We start from the raw sequence: 13,471 nt of genomic DNA, 5'->3' as shown, positions 1-13,471 counted from the left end.
TAGTCGATTTGCTCAGAGTCCAAAATCTGCCTTTGAGCCTGTGAAGGAAAGAGACTAAGTTTTTTTTTTTTTTTTTTGGCCAGTCCTGGGGCTTGGACTCAGGGCCTGAGCACTGTCCCTGGCTTCTTCTTGCTCAAGGCTAGCACTCTGCCACTTGAGCCACAGCGCCACTTCTGGCCATTTTCTGTATATGTGATGCTGGGGAATCGAACCCAGGGCCTCATGTATATGAGGCAAGCACTCATGCCACTAGGCCATATCCCCAGCCCCGAGACTAAGTTTTTGATTTAAGGATGAACTTACTTTTTTCATGTAAAAGATCTAAATAAGTATTTGAGGTGGGGGAAGAAGAGTACCATGGGTCAGGGAATGTGGGAGGGGAAAAGGTGATATAAAGCATGCACTTATTGCAGGACTTCTGGGAATCTTTAATATGCTGATGAATATTGTCAGTTTCCAGGGAGAGAGGCAGAATATTCAAGATTTGACAAACTTATCTGATGGGAGAACTTTTTCACTTGAGTAAATCCATTAATATCTTGTTCCACTTTGAGAAATGCCCCTTTGCTGTGCTCCCTACTGGCACCACACATTAAAACTTCAAGATAGTCTCCCAAGACATTAAGCCACTCCCCACACATCCTGTTTCTCCTCCGTATGTCTGCTGGACCTGACTTCATTTCTTTCTTTAGAGTATTTTAAAGATAACAGGCTCTGGAGAGGCTGCTTAGAAGCATGAGCATCCAAGGGATATGGGAGAGGGGAGAAACTGAAAAGTTATTATGTAGGATGAGAAAAAGAAAGAATCAAGCCATGAGGACAGAAAAATACTCTGTTGTATGAAATACATACAAAAGTGAAGTCAGATTCTGAAAGTATAAAGGAGGGTCTAAATCTGTATAGAATACATTCCTGTGGCCATCAGCCTTGACTCTCTCTCTTTCTCTTTCTCTCTCTCTCCTGTCTAAGAGAAGCTTGAGGTTGATAACAGTAAAATGCCCATTTTGTTAGTGACTTTTGAACTGAAAGAGAAAGGAGAGAGAAAGAATAAAAGAGAGAAAGAAGGAAGGGAGGAAGGGAAGGAAAGAGGGGACAGGGAAGGAGGGGACAGAGAGGGGGGCAGAATGAGGACTCACACCTTCTTTTACATGTAGTGATTAGTGCTTGGGTTCAGGAATCAGTGTGTAGGTTTGTTTGAGCTCAAGCCCCATACTAAGCGAGTGACCTTGGACAAGTTCCTAAAGCTTTCTGTTTCATCCTTCTCATGTGTTAAATGGGGATAATAAATGTGGTTGTGGAGATTAAGTGTATGAATCACTATAAGCATCTAAAATAGTGTTTGGTACATAATAAATGTAATGTTCTGAATTCCAACACAAGGGAGATTGGAGGAAAGAGAGATTGAACTCTGTAATACTAATGAAAAATGTTGAAGCATGAGATGTGAGGCTTATTCATTTTTATTATTATCAGCTTGCTATTATTATGGATCTCTTATTTCCAAGTCCAGATGTTCTTAGGGAAAGAAAGTGGGTACAAAAACATAAGGCTTAAAAAGTCAGCTCTGGTTGCTGAAATCCTCTCTTTTCGTTCCTCAAAGCTGATTGGCAATTTAGAAATTGTTTTTCCTGTCTCTAGTCCCACCCCAGATTGGTGAGAAAGCTCTGATCTCGCCCATGGATTCCTACCAATATGGCACCACACAAACACTGACGTGCACGGTCTACGCCAACCCTCCCCCTCATCACATCCACTGGTACTGGCAGTTGGAGAAAGAGTGCTCCTATAAGCCCAGGTGAGGAGGGCCATGAGCTCTGCTGCTCAGGACATTCCGCGCTCTTCTAGTCATGCCATATTGCAACTCCATTCTAAGCCAAGAACGCCCTGCCTAAGAATGGAGAACTAAGTGGTGCTTGGCTTTGTATCTAAATTGTAGCACACATCTTTGATTGGGGTATCCTATTGTGTAATTGGCAAGTTCTTTCTTTTTTGGTTGCTTCTTGACATTCATTTCTCCCAACAGGCTACTCACTTCATTTACTAATTGTCAGCCTTTGGGTTTTTCTCCTTCTACAAATCAGCTGGAAAGTAGCACACTGTTCCTTCTTATCTGTGAGAAGGTCATCTCTTAGAGGAAGTGCTGATGGATGGGAGTCAGTGATAAACCCACCCTGGCCCTCAGAGTCTCAGGCTGGGCTTATCAAGTTCTAACACAAGTCCAGACATCCTTAGGGAAAACAACAACCACCCTCACCACCCCCAAGAAGTCCACTTCCTGTTGTTGTTTTTGAAATGACCACTACTAGTTTCTGACTATTTCCTACACAAAGGCCACGGGTCCAGAGAAATGGCTTTCAGAAGCCTAGTGGCTTCTAAGTTTCCTTACCTTCCTTTGAACTAAATAAACTTGAATTGTCTTGTCGATCCAATTTATGAATGGAAGTTTGTTCCTAAAATAGCTGCTTCCCTCCTGTATCCTGAATGAAATCTACCTAGGACCTTTTCCCTCCTTGTTGAGGCCTATTTTTAATTGGCGCCAAGTCTTGTTAAGTGGTAGGGTGTATTGAAAATTATTTCTAAGAACATAATAAACAAAGCCTGGCCCATGGAACCTGATTTGAATTAAAGACAAGTTAAATTATAACCTAATGTCACATCCCTTTCTTGTAGCCAAGCGCTCTTAATGACAAACCCCTATACTTGTAATGAATGGAGAAATGTGGAAGATTTCCAGGGAGGAAATAAGATTGAAGTCAAGAAGAATCAATATGCTCTAATTGAAGGAAAAAACAAAGTGAGTGTCAAGTTCTTTCATTTGAAAGATCCATCTCTGTATTTCCCTCTCTTTACGAAAGTATAGTCCAATAGTATATGAGGCATATTGGAGATTAATAATCAAATAGATTAGATAATGAAATACTAGCACTGTAATTCAGTTTAAAAACACCATTGACTTTAAGCAGCACCATTAGGTTATTAAGAGTTTATCAGAGAATGACACATGTATGTATGCATTGCATCTCTATACCCACTGTAAGTTAATTCTGATTCTATAAACAAGAGAAAAATGCGCATCATATTATTATATTAAACCACAGCGTGATTTTGCTCATTTTCTAAAACACTTCTTGGCTATTGTGTGAGCTACATACCAACTTGATTGTCATTGTGAATTTGAGGGTGGTTAGTGTGGTCATGTGACTGGAGTGGGGTGGGGGGGTCATAGAAATTGTGGGGACTTCTCAGTTTTAACAAGAACACAGACTAGGGTTTATTATCTATAACCAGGGATTTTTTTTTTTCAGACTGTGAGTACTCTTGTCATCCAAGCTGCAAATGTTTCAGCTTTGTACAAATGTGAAGCCATCAACAGAGCTGGGAAAGGAGAGAGGGTGATCTCTTTCCATGTGACCAGTGAGTACTCTTCTCTGGAGGGTAGGATGGATCCTTCATAAAGTATGTCTGAGCTCTGAAATTCTCTCGTGTCTTTAGAATTGATGTGAGTGGCATGGCCTGTAGGAAGAACATGGTGTACGCACTCTGATGCTTTTGTGCATGAATGAAAACTACTCAGATAGCTCTTAGGCTTATGTGAAATCAGTTCATAAACCTTCACTAGAGAGAGAATGGTTTCATGCACGCTTTAAGCCCCAAGACATTCTGAAATCTTAACCATCCAGTTTGCTGTCTCCTTATAGTAATGACAGGACTATTAGAACTTTGCTTGTTTGTATTATGTATCTGCCTGAAGGCAACAAGATGATAGTGCACCATCCAAGGTAAAATCATTCTCTAACAACCAGCTTTACATTTCAGAGGGACCTGAAATTACTCTGCAACCTGCTACCCAGCCCACTGAACAGGAGCGTGTGTCTCTGTGGTGTACTGCAGACAGGACTATGTTTGAGAACCTCACATGGTACAAGCTAGGCCCTCAAGTTCTGCCAGGCTATGCTCGAGAGCTGCTCACACCCATTTGCAAGAACTTGGATGCTCTTTGGAGACTGAATGCCACCATGTTCTCTAACAACACAAGTGATAATTTGGTTATGGAGTTCCAGAATGCATCCTTGCAAGACCAAGGAGACTATGTCTGCTCTGCTCAAGACCGGAAGACCAAGAAGAGACACTGTGTGATCAGGCAGCTCATCATCTTAGGTATGGAAGCAACTCTGGATCAAGCAGTTGGGATGCTGTAAATAGATCATGTGTAGGTGCTTTGTGAAAAGTTGTACCACCTGGGAACTTATGCAGTAAGACTGGTACACAGTCACACAGGGGAAGTTCTAGAAGAAGAAGGAAGTTGGTGAATTGGTATGTTAAAATAGCAAATAGCATGGTTCTGCTCAGCCTCTATGGTGAGCTCACTCGCTAGTACTTTCAAGAAGGGGTTTGCTTTCTGCTGTGTCTTTGGACACTGATTGATGTAAATCTACCTAAGGTAGGATACTTACTGGGAGCAAAGACTGTGCCAGAAGTTCACAGTGATGGATGGGATGGGAACACAGGTAACCATTGGGTATAGTGAGATCTCCATGAAAACTGGGGTTGGTCTGTGTTTTGGTTCATGCTGTAAGCTCTGATCGTAGAACATACTGGCATTCAGAGGTGCTTGGTGAGCTGCCTGCTGCACAGGCAGTGTGACAGCAGGATGGGTTTAGGGCCTAGAAGGATCCGTAAGGGGCATTGTACTCACTACCCATGCCTCTGGGCTCCTCTCATGTGCTCAGTCCTAAGTGGCTATATTTTTCTATACCAAAATTTTATATGAATAGTGTCATGATATTCAGTGCATTTATGCCCAAATTTTATCTGAGTAGTGTCTTGCTCAGGGCTTTGGCATATTTTAGGAAGTATCTGCAGATACTAACATTTGAGTTGATTCTTTAAAGACTCAGGTGACAGATGGGAACTGTCCAAGTGTATTTCTCTATCTCTGGTTTTCTTCTCTAAAGGTGCCTAAGTTGTTTTCCTGAAATCTCTTCTTAGAAAAAGACCAGAATCCAGCATATTTCTTGAAGCCACAGTGTAGTATACTATGGTGATAATCTCATTTTACAACATATGCAGTCAAATGCTCTACCACTGAGCTATTTTACAACATATGAAATGCATTCTTTCAATGTGACTCCTGATGTTTATTTTGTTTGGGCAAGATATTTCCATGGTATTGGGATGATTTATAGGAAAGAGATAAATCCAGTGTTTTGCTGTATTTTTAAACAAATACCTATTGGTTTTATGTTCTTCAAATTCTAGACTTTCTTTTGAGCATCGCTGTGTTTTTGGTGGAAACTGGGCTACAGTTTTAGACTTATCAGCTTCTATTAGTAGTTTGTCTGTTTAATAAATTATAAGAAATCTGACCCTACACTGTGTTATTTTATGTAAAAGTAAGGCTAATATAGCCCTGGCTATTCATTACATGCCATTGTGATAGTGAATATCAAAACTAGTATATGTGAGTTTTGTGAAAGTTACCAAATAAATATTCTTTGTAGAATTGCAGTGAAGCTTGGCAAGCTTGGCAGGAAAACCTTGTTGGCTTGGACTTTTTTGAGAGGTCAATTTTCCCCCTGAAAAAGGTCCACAATGGTGGCCCAGAGCCTTTATTTCCTGTCTTTTCAGCAAGGTCACTAATGTGAATATGTTAAGACATCTGGTGATGTGTCAGAACTGTCCTTACTCATTTGACTTAGTGACCAACAGTGTTAAGATCAGCCTAGTAAACAGACAGGTTGCAATTTAATCTAGCTGTTTACAGATATGAAAACCATTCTAATAGTTATAACCACAGTATCTGTGCTTTCATATTTATCTGCAGAACGCATGGCTCCGGTGATCACAGAGAATCTAGAGAATCAGACAACGACTATTGGCGAGACTATCGAAGTTGCCTGTACAGCATCTGGGAACCCTCCTCCACAAATTACCTGGTTTAAAGATAATGACACACTAGTAGAAGATTCAGGTGAATGGAATTTGCCCCTCTCTTTGGATGTAGAGTTTTCCTGGGGAATGTGATAGGACTATCCATATTATTTCTTGATTGGTTTTAAAGGTAGACACAAAGCACTATTTGTGTGAATTGTCTGGCTCATTTCATAGCCTTGGAAGCAGCGTACTTGGAGCCTTCTTGAGTTTTCATAGAAGCTTCATGGGAGATCAGCCAGTTGTCAAGTCTATGTGTCCTGCTCCTTTGGAGTTAGATATCAGCACAAAAGGAAGGGCAACTGTTATATTAGAAAAAAGTATTCCTGAAAATCTCCATGGATTAGAAATAAGAACCATCATTAGAAATCATTAGAAATAAGATCATCATTAGAAATAAGAACCATCACTTCCTTTGCTCTCTTAGGCATTATATTAAAAGATGGGAACCGGAACCTAACTATCCGCAGAGTGAGGAAGGAGGACGAAGGCCTCTACACCTGCCAGGCCTGCAATGTGCTGGGCTGTGCGAGAGTGGAAACATTTTTCATAATAGAAGGTCAGTGTGATGGCACAAGAACATTGGGTGATTTTTAAAAGATTAGCTTGGATCTTACATGTGCTCACATGCTCGGGTTAGATGCTACTGGGGAGGTGGCCCTGAGCAGGTGAATCATATGGCATTTGTTATGTGATTCACCCCCAACATTTGTGTTCTTGGGTTGTGCTACGTTCCTCTTACTTTGCTGCATTTCTATAGTTAAGTTAGGTTTACTTGTATGGTTCATTTTTAGGGAAAAAAACAAAATATCTTTACGATTTATTTAAACTCCTCCTGCAAATAAAAATGATAAATGAAGAGGCAGAAACCCTTATTGAGGAGTTGTATGAAGGGGATTCAGTTTTAAAAGTCAGTGATGAGTACATTGCATCTTGATAAAAGTTTACCCCTTCTGTTGTTCTCTCTCATCTTTTCCCATCTATCTCTGCCCTCAAGTTAGGTAGTTCAGTTTTTATGCAATGTACATTGAATAAAATGACTGACTTTGCTGTTCTGTTCTCCCTCCATTTGTGTGCTTCCCATCTCCTTGCCCTCCCTCGCACCCACAGAACATGTGGGTGATTTTTAATATTCTTTGTTCAGGTTGAATATCTCTTATCCAAAGTGCTTGGGATCAGAATGTTCCAGATATTGTATTTTTTCAGATTTGAGAATATTTGCATACATATAGTAGATACTTTGGAGGGTCAGACTGAGGTGTAAACACAAAAATTAATTTGTTTCATGTAAACCTCCTTTATACAGCCTGAAGGCAATTTTATACAATATTGTTAGTATACAATCACCACATGAAGTCACGTGTGGAAATTTCCACACATGGCTTCACATCAGTACTCAAAAAGTTCCTGATGTGGAACATTTGGATCAATTTTTGGATTGGGGGTGCTCAAGAAGTATTTTGCACATCTTCTTCAATAAGAATATAATCTTCTAACTAGGAAACTCAATGAATGTTGTTTTACTTCTGTTGGCATCCTAATTCTTGGTTATGCAGTTTTTAATGTGGACAATTCTTAGCCAGGGAAGACAAATATGGTCCCTTCCTTGTTTCTTTGAATGACCAGATTAAGTTATAAAGACAACACTTCTGTATTTATTCAGGATTTCAGTGCAATCAAGGGAGTCAATGCTATCCAGTTAGTTACAAGGCTTCAGAATTTTCATTGGATGAGAGGCAATTAAGATTCACTTGTAAACAATAAACCACTACCTTTCTAAAATGGGGAAAATATGGGTTCTTATCTAAATATAGAAGGCACTCGTGTGTGTGTGTGTGTGTATTTGATGAAAAATCTACCATTTTCTCCCTGAGGAACAGTAATTTGTGACACACTATTCTCCCTTAAGAACAAATGTCTTTCTCTGTCTCTTTTCTTTTGTAACCCACCAAGGAAACAAGGAAACTAGTGTGTAGCTGATGGGATGAAATGCAAGCCAGGCAGGTGATAGAAGGGACTGGCATATTTCTATGAACTTATCCTAACTTGTCTCTCAAAGTCTAGCTATTGCTCTCGGTAACAAGTCACACCTATTTGCAGAGTATTGCATCTAGACAGATTGACATGTTTTCAACTCCTAGGTTTATTACTATTTCATGAACTGCTGTTGGAAATGCAGACTTCAAAGGATGCAGCAGTCTTGTCAATTTTGAAGGGATTGATGTCTTAAGATGAGTCCCAGGGAGGACGTATACATCGTCTCTGGTGCCCTGGCTCTCTGTCAGGTATCTGCAACTGGATACAAATGCCTAATTGGGTACATTGGCACAGAGATTATAGAGACTTTTTACCAGGGAAGAATAGTAAGAGAAGGGATAGAGATTCTTTATAAGCTTGCTAGGCTCCCAAGCATTCTTATGGGCATATTAATCCACAAACTTGCATAGCCAGTTGGATCTTGGACCTTCCCAATCTCTTGTATAAATGGACATTTAAATCTCTATGTATGGATAAAATGTTACTGCCCTTGCATTACCAGTGAAACAAAATCTATTTCCTGAGTTGTCTTGCCACTGCCAACTCTTATTTTCCCAATTGATCAAGTGCTTGCCTTCTTGAGGATTTGAGAGGTTGTGAGCCATTCTCACAGTTTATGGTGCAGTTGATTCACACTGCACAGTGTGAGTGGAGAGAGGGAGACCCGAGTGATAATTGCTTCCTTATCACCTCTGTGCTAATCACTCTGGGTTGAAAGTCTCCTTCTGTATTTAATTTCCCCACTTGCTGCTGTCCTGTAGCTTTCCCTGACCACTTTTGAGTGTTTTCTTTTCTCTTCCACACCTGCCTTTAAACTCTCATTTACTGGGCCGTGCATGGTGTGTTCGGCTTGCCTCTTTTTCTAACACTTGCCTCTGCCACACAAAAGCAAAGGCATCGTTAGCTCTTGATTGATCCAGGGACTGTGTGTGGGTCCCCAGTTGCTAAGCTTAGCTTCTCTTTTTTTCATCTGAATTAAAAGAGGTGGTGTTTTTAAAGCAATGAGTATACAATAGGTATATGATCATGAGTAGATCTCTGGTCAAAGGGCTGCATTTATTTTCCTGTGTGGTTTCTTAAACAGTCCTTTGCAAATTCTACTCATATCAGCATAAGTAAAATTAGACTCCCCCCCCCCCCGTCCCAAACAGATTTCCTTTTCTTCTCTGTGGGTCATCATTTATTTTCTTTCCACCAAAGAATACGCTTTCTCAACAACCTCTAAGGATAGACATTTGTATGTCTATCCTGAATTACTTTAGAATGTTACTACCAGAGGTTCTCATAGTGTTTTATAAGATTTAAGTTTTCCATTAAGAATGCATCGACTCCATCTGAAGCAGGTAAGCTTGAGGTCATCTGATATGGAAGCTGTGGGTTTCCAAACGTTGACACTCATTCAATTGTGATGTGATGCATTCAACTCACCTTTTCCAGGTGCCCAGGAAAAGACCAACTTGGAAGTCATTATTCTCGTAGGCACTGCAGTGATTGCCATGTTCTTCTGGCTTCTACTTGTCATCGTTCTACGGACCGTGAAGCGGGTAATGAAATAATGTCCCTTCTGTCCCTTGCATGTTTGTTCTTATGATTAATGAAAAGGGACTTGGGTCCTTTGAGATGTTTCTTCCCATTGTTATTGGCTCAATGGGAACATTTTTACTTCAATACAATAACATTCTTGCCCATTTTCTTTGGCTGGATCATGGGACATTAATTGATAGAAGCCAGTAAAAGGGAAAAGGGGTTAGACTGTCTAGTGTAATTAAGATTTTTTAAAAATCTGCACTCATTTGGGGGCTTGGGGGCCACTAGAAGCAGGGTTATAATAGGACTATTTTCAAGTTCCATGAGCTTTATTAGAAAATGAGATGTCACAAGTGAAGCTCTTATTAAACAACAATAATAAGTACAGAAAACAGCTACTGAACAACAGGGTGTATGTGACTGGAAGGGTTGACGCTTTCCAGGCCAATGGAGGGGAACTGAAGACAGGCTACTTGTCCATTGTCATGGATCCAGATGAACTGCCCTTGGATGAACATTGTGAACGTCTGCCTTATGATGCTAGCAAATGGGAATTTCCCAGAGACCGGCTGAAATTAGGTACCTTTTCAATTGCTATTAATTTGGTTTTGGGTTAACCAGGCCAACTCCTCCTCTTTCAGGATAATAATAAATCTTGTTTATTGGGATTTTTTAGGCATTCTGGTTCTTAAATACTAATTTTATCTCTTGAATCTGGGTAATTTATGTTTTAGTCTCTTAGGGGTAGGGTCCTTGAATAAATACCCAAAGCAGGATATTTGGAGAGCAAATGGAAAGTACATAGTTAAGCCCAGTCAAAGGAATACACAATACAGTCAAGAGTTGCCATGTTAAAGTGGAGAATAAGACCACCTTGGCCAGTTGGGATCTTTCTGTGTCACCCAAGTCCACTTTCTAACTATGACCATTGATTCCAGGCAAACCTCTTGGCCGTGGTGCCTTTGGCCAAGTGATAGAAGCAGATGCCTTTGGAATTGACAAGGCAGCAACTTGTAAGACGGTGGCCGTCAAAATGTTGAAAGGTAAAAGCAAAATTCTATGGTGGTGTCTCTCTCCCATCCATTTTTCATCATTTTTCATCATTTTTCCCATGTTTCATCCATTTATTAGACATGATATATGGTCTTTATTAGTGTCTCTGGTCTTATGTAGGACAACCAACCAAGCCTGGAGATAGTTTATGTGTACATATACTTTCTTTGTGCAAATTAGAAGAAGATTCTGCTTTGTAGCTTCATGCCCATGCTCAGGCCTGGCAAGCCTAGGTAGGAATGATGTCACTCCTAACTAGAAGTCCTGGGTGTCTTTCCGCACCACTCAGCTTGCTCACACAGTTGTGCTTGGTAGATCTAGGGACAGGAGAAAAGGATATCAAAAAAGGGAAAAAACAATTTGGAATGGAGTCCTTTCGATATCAAATAGTCTGGGTCCATTAAAGTAAGAATTCAATTTTGAATTAAAAATAGGTTTTGTACTTGGTTTTTTTTTCTGGGGAAAAAAAACACACCCTAGTCTATATACTAGGTTGCAGCTACCCTGGGATACTCTGGGAAGATAAGTTGTACAGTTGCATGCAGTAGTGAAAGGGGAAGCAGTCATTAAAGGGTGAGGCCCCCATTTATGATTTTCCTCTTTATTTTGGATTTGTAGAAGGAGCAACACACAGTGAACACCGAGCCCTCATGTCTGAACTCAAGATCCTCATTCATATTGGCCATCATCTCAATGTGGTCAACCTTTTAGGTGCCTGCACAAAGCCAGGAGGTAAGTCTCTATGTATATTTCTGGTGGCTTCTCTGCTAGTATTTGAGGGAAACAATGCAACTACTGTGGCTATGATTCTGAATACTCTTCAGATTCTTAGAGATACATGTATTTCATGGGAATTTAGTAAGCACTATAACTTGTTCTAAATCTTCCTCTCAGGTAAAGGTTGTCACATTACTATGGTACAATTCGTTATTTATATAATAAGTGTTCAAATGATAAAAATAAACAATAGTTGAAAGCAATGGACCTTAAGAGAAAATATCCTCAGGGCCAGGTGTAATGGGGTATACCTGTAATCTTACCTATTCAGACGGTAGAGGTCAGAAGAGCTTTCTGAGGCTGGCCTCAGGCAAAAGTGTAAAAATAAGCAAACTAAAAGGATGGAGGCATGGCTCAGTTGGTAGGGTGCTTGCTTAGCAAGTTTGAGCTCCTGAGTTCAAACCCCAGTACTTCTATCCGCAAAATAAAATCCTCAGGTAATTGCACAGGAATAGAAATGGATAGGTTTTCTTCTGACATTTGGTTAATCTTATTGTAGAATTTGCCTTTTGGAAAGAAAAGAGCTAGAATATAGGATCATTCCATTTCTATGACCCTGTTCCAATGAAAGTTCACATATAGATGCCCTATGGGACATTCTGGGGTTGATCAATATACTAAGCATTTACTGAGAAACAGAACCAAAATGCAGTTTCTGTTCTTGACATGTCATCTGCAGGTCCTCTCATGGTGATTGTGGAATTCTGCAAGTTCGGCAACCTCTCAACCTACTTACGGGGCAAGAGAAATGAATTCATTCCGTACAAGGTACGGTATTTCTTATGTTCACTTTGGCCATGTTGTCAGATGGAGGAAAACTCATTCTCTCTGGCCTGCATTGGTTTTTCACTTGAGATTTGATGGGGAGCTGTGAGGGCTGTCTCACATGGATACTTCCTCTTCTTTCCTTCTGGAGAGACATACACTCCCTTATGTTTTATTCCTGTGACTTAAAGTTCCTGAAGGCACCAGAGCTGGGGAGAGAGCAGAGGTAGCAAAGAATAGGGATGAGCTGGGGAAAGATTCTAGTCTCCTTTCTTTGGAGACAGACATGCAGAGTACTTGTCCTAGAAGTACCTAGAAGGGTACTTGAATGGAAATAATTCTGAATGCAATGTGAAATGAGATATTTATCATTTTTTGCTAAAGAAGGAGTTTAGCTTTAGAAACAAAACCCTATTATGATAAAACCTGTCCTCAATTTCATTTCAGGTCCTGCAACATCTTGAAATTGATGTCTTTATTTTTCTTTTGGTCTGCTTTTTTGAGCTCTTCAATTATTTCTATACTTTACTATATTTTATTCATTTGCTTCTTCACAGACCAAAAGCGCACGATTCCGTCAAGGAAAAGACTATGTTGGGGAAATTTCTGTGGATCTGAAACGCCGCTTGGATAGCATCACCAGTAGCCAGAGTTCAGCCAGCTCAGGATTTGTTGAGGAGAAATCTCTCAGTGATGTGGAGGAGGAGGAAGGTACCTGTTCTTGATTTCTCTGGGCTGCAGTATGTGCTTGTAAAGATGGGCCAGGTGATGGGGGCATGGAAAGGACCTGGACATGGCATAAGACTCAGGTTTCAAAAAGATCTGAATTCCTTGTCAGCTTCTACTCAGTTTCTTTCAAAGTGAAGTCTGGTTGCCCTTGGTAGGGAGGCGAAATCCAGGGAGCTGAATGGGCAGAGCAGTTGTCAACAACCAAACCAATACTCTTACGATACTGGGCCAGCATTTATTGGAAGGAAAGGCTCAGAGCTATGTTCTGGAAGGGAGAGGAGGCTGTCTGGTACTTGATTAGCCTCCCAATCCTTATATTGGTTCAACCCCCTTTGTATTGTTCATCAGGACCCTTTCAGTGAGTCTTCCCTAGGACAGTTTAGGAGCCATCCTTTGCCTCTATTCCATTCTTAGTGGCTTTCCTCATCTTCTAACCATCCTTCCTTAGTGAAGTCTTGGTAAACAGATTTGTCTGCTTCAGTTAAATCCCCAAAGATATTTCAGTGGTCTTTTATGGGGGAGCTGTGACCTCAGCAAGGTCTAGGACTTGAGTTAGCTCCAGGGTACCCTGACAGGCTGCTTTCCTTGGAAGGCACAGGGACAGTGCCAAGGACCAAAAGATAAGGCTTGTTGATATCTGGCTCTTCTCTAG

At 40.6% G+C, this 13,471-nt stretch overlaps 1 protein-coding gene across 3 annotated transcripts in view; it reads left to right on the top strand.

The window, feature by feature from the left end:
- Window positions 1–13,471, top strand: part of Kdr (kinase insert domain receptor) — a 44,098-nt gene that overhangs the window by 14,391 nt on the left and 16,236 nt on the right. For all 3 annotated transcript variants that reach the window (XM_048363948.1, XM_048363947.1, XM_048363949.1), the window contains exons 10-21: window positions 1,639–1,795; window positions 2,671–2,794; window positions 3,306–3,414; window positions 3,817–4,158; window positions 5,825–5,971; window positions 6,359–6,490; window positions 9,406–9,512; window positions 9,939–10,074; window positions 10,434–10,538; window positions 11,167–11,280; window positions 12,005–12,093; window positions 12,648–12,801. In XM_048363948.1, the coding sequence (XP_048219905.1) occupies window positions 1,639–1,795; window positions 2,671–2,794; window positions 3,306–3,414; window positions 3,817–4,158; window positions 5,825–5,971; window positions 6,359–6,490; window positions 9,406–9,512; window positions 9,939–10,074; window positions 10,434–10,538; window positions 11,167–11,280; window positions 12,005–12,093; window positions 12,648–12,801 (1,716 nt within the window). The remainder of the gene's footprint in view (window positions 1–1,638; window positions 1,796–2,670; window positions 2,795–3,305; window positions 3,415–3,816; window positions 4,159–5,824; window positions 5,972–6,358; window positions 6,491–9,405; window positions 9,513–9,938; window positions 10,075–10,433; window positions 10,539–11,166; window positions 11,281–12,004; window positions 12,094–12,647; window positions 12,802–13,471) is intronic.

Source organism: Perognathus longimembris, chromosome 16 (genome assembly GCF_023159225.1).
Source record: "Perognathus longimembris pacificus isolate PPM17 chromosome 16, ASM2315922v1, whole genome shotgun sequence".
Lineage (NCBI taxonomy): Eukaryota > Metazoa > Chordata > Mammalia > Rodentia > Heteromyidae > Perognathus > Perognathus longimembris.
This window is presented reverse-complemented; position numbering and strand designations above follow the sequence as displayed.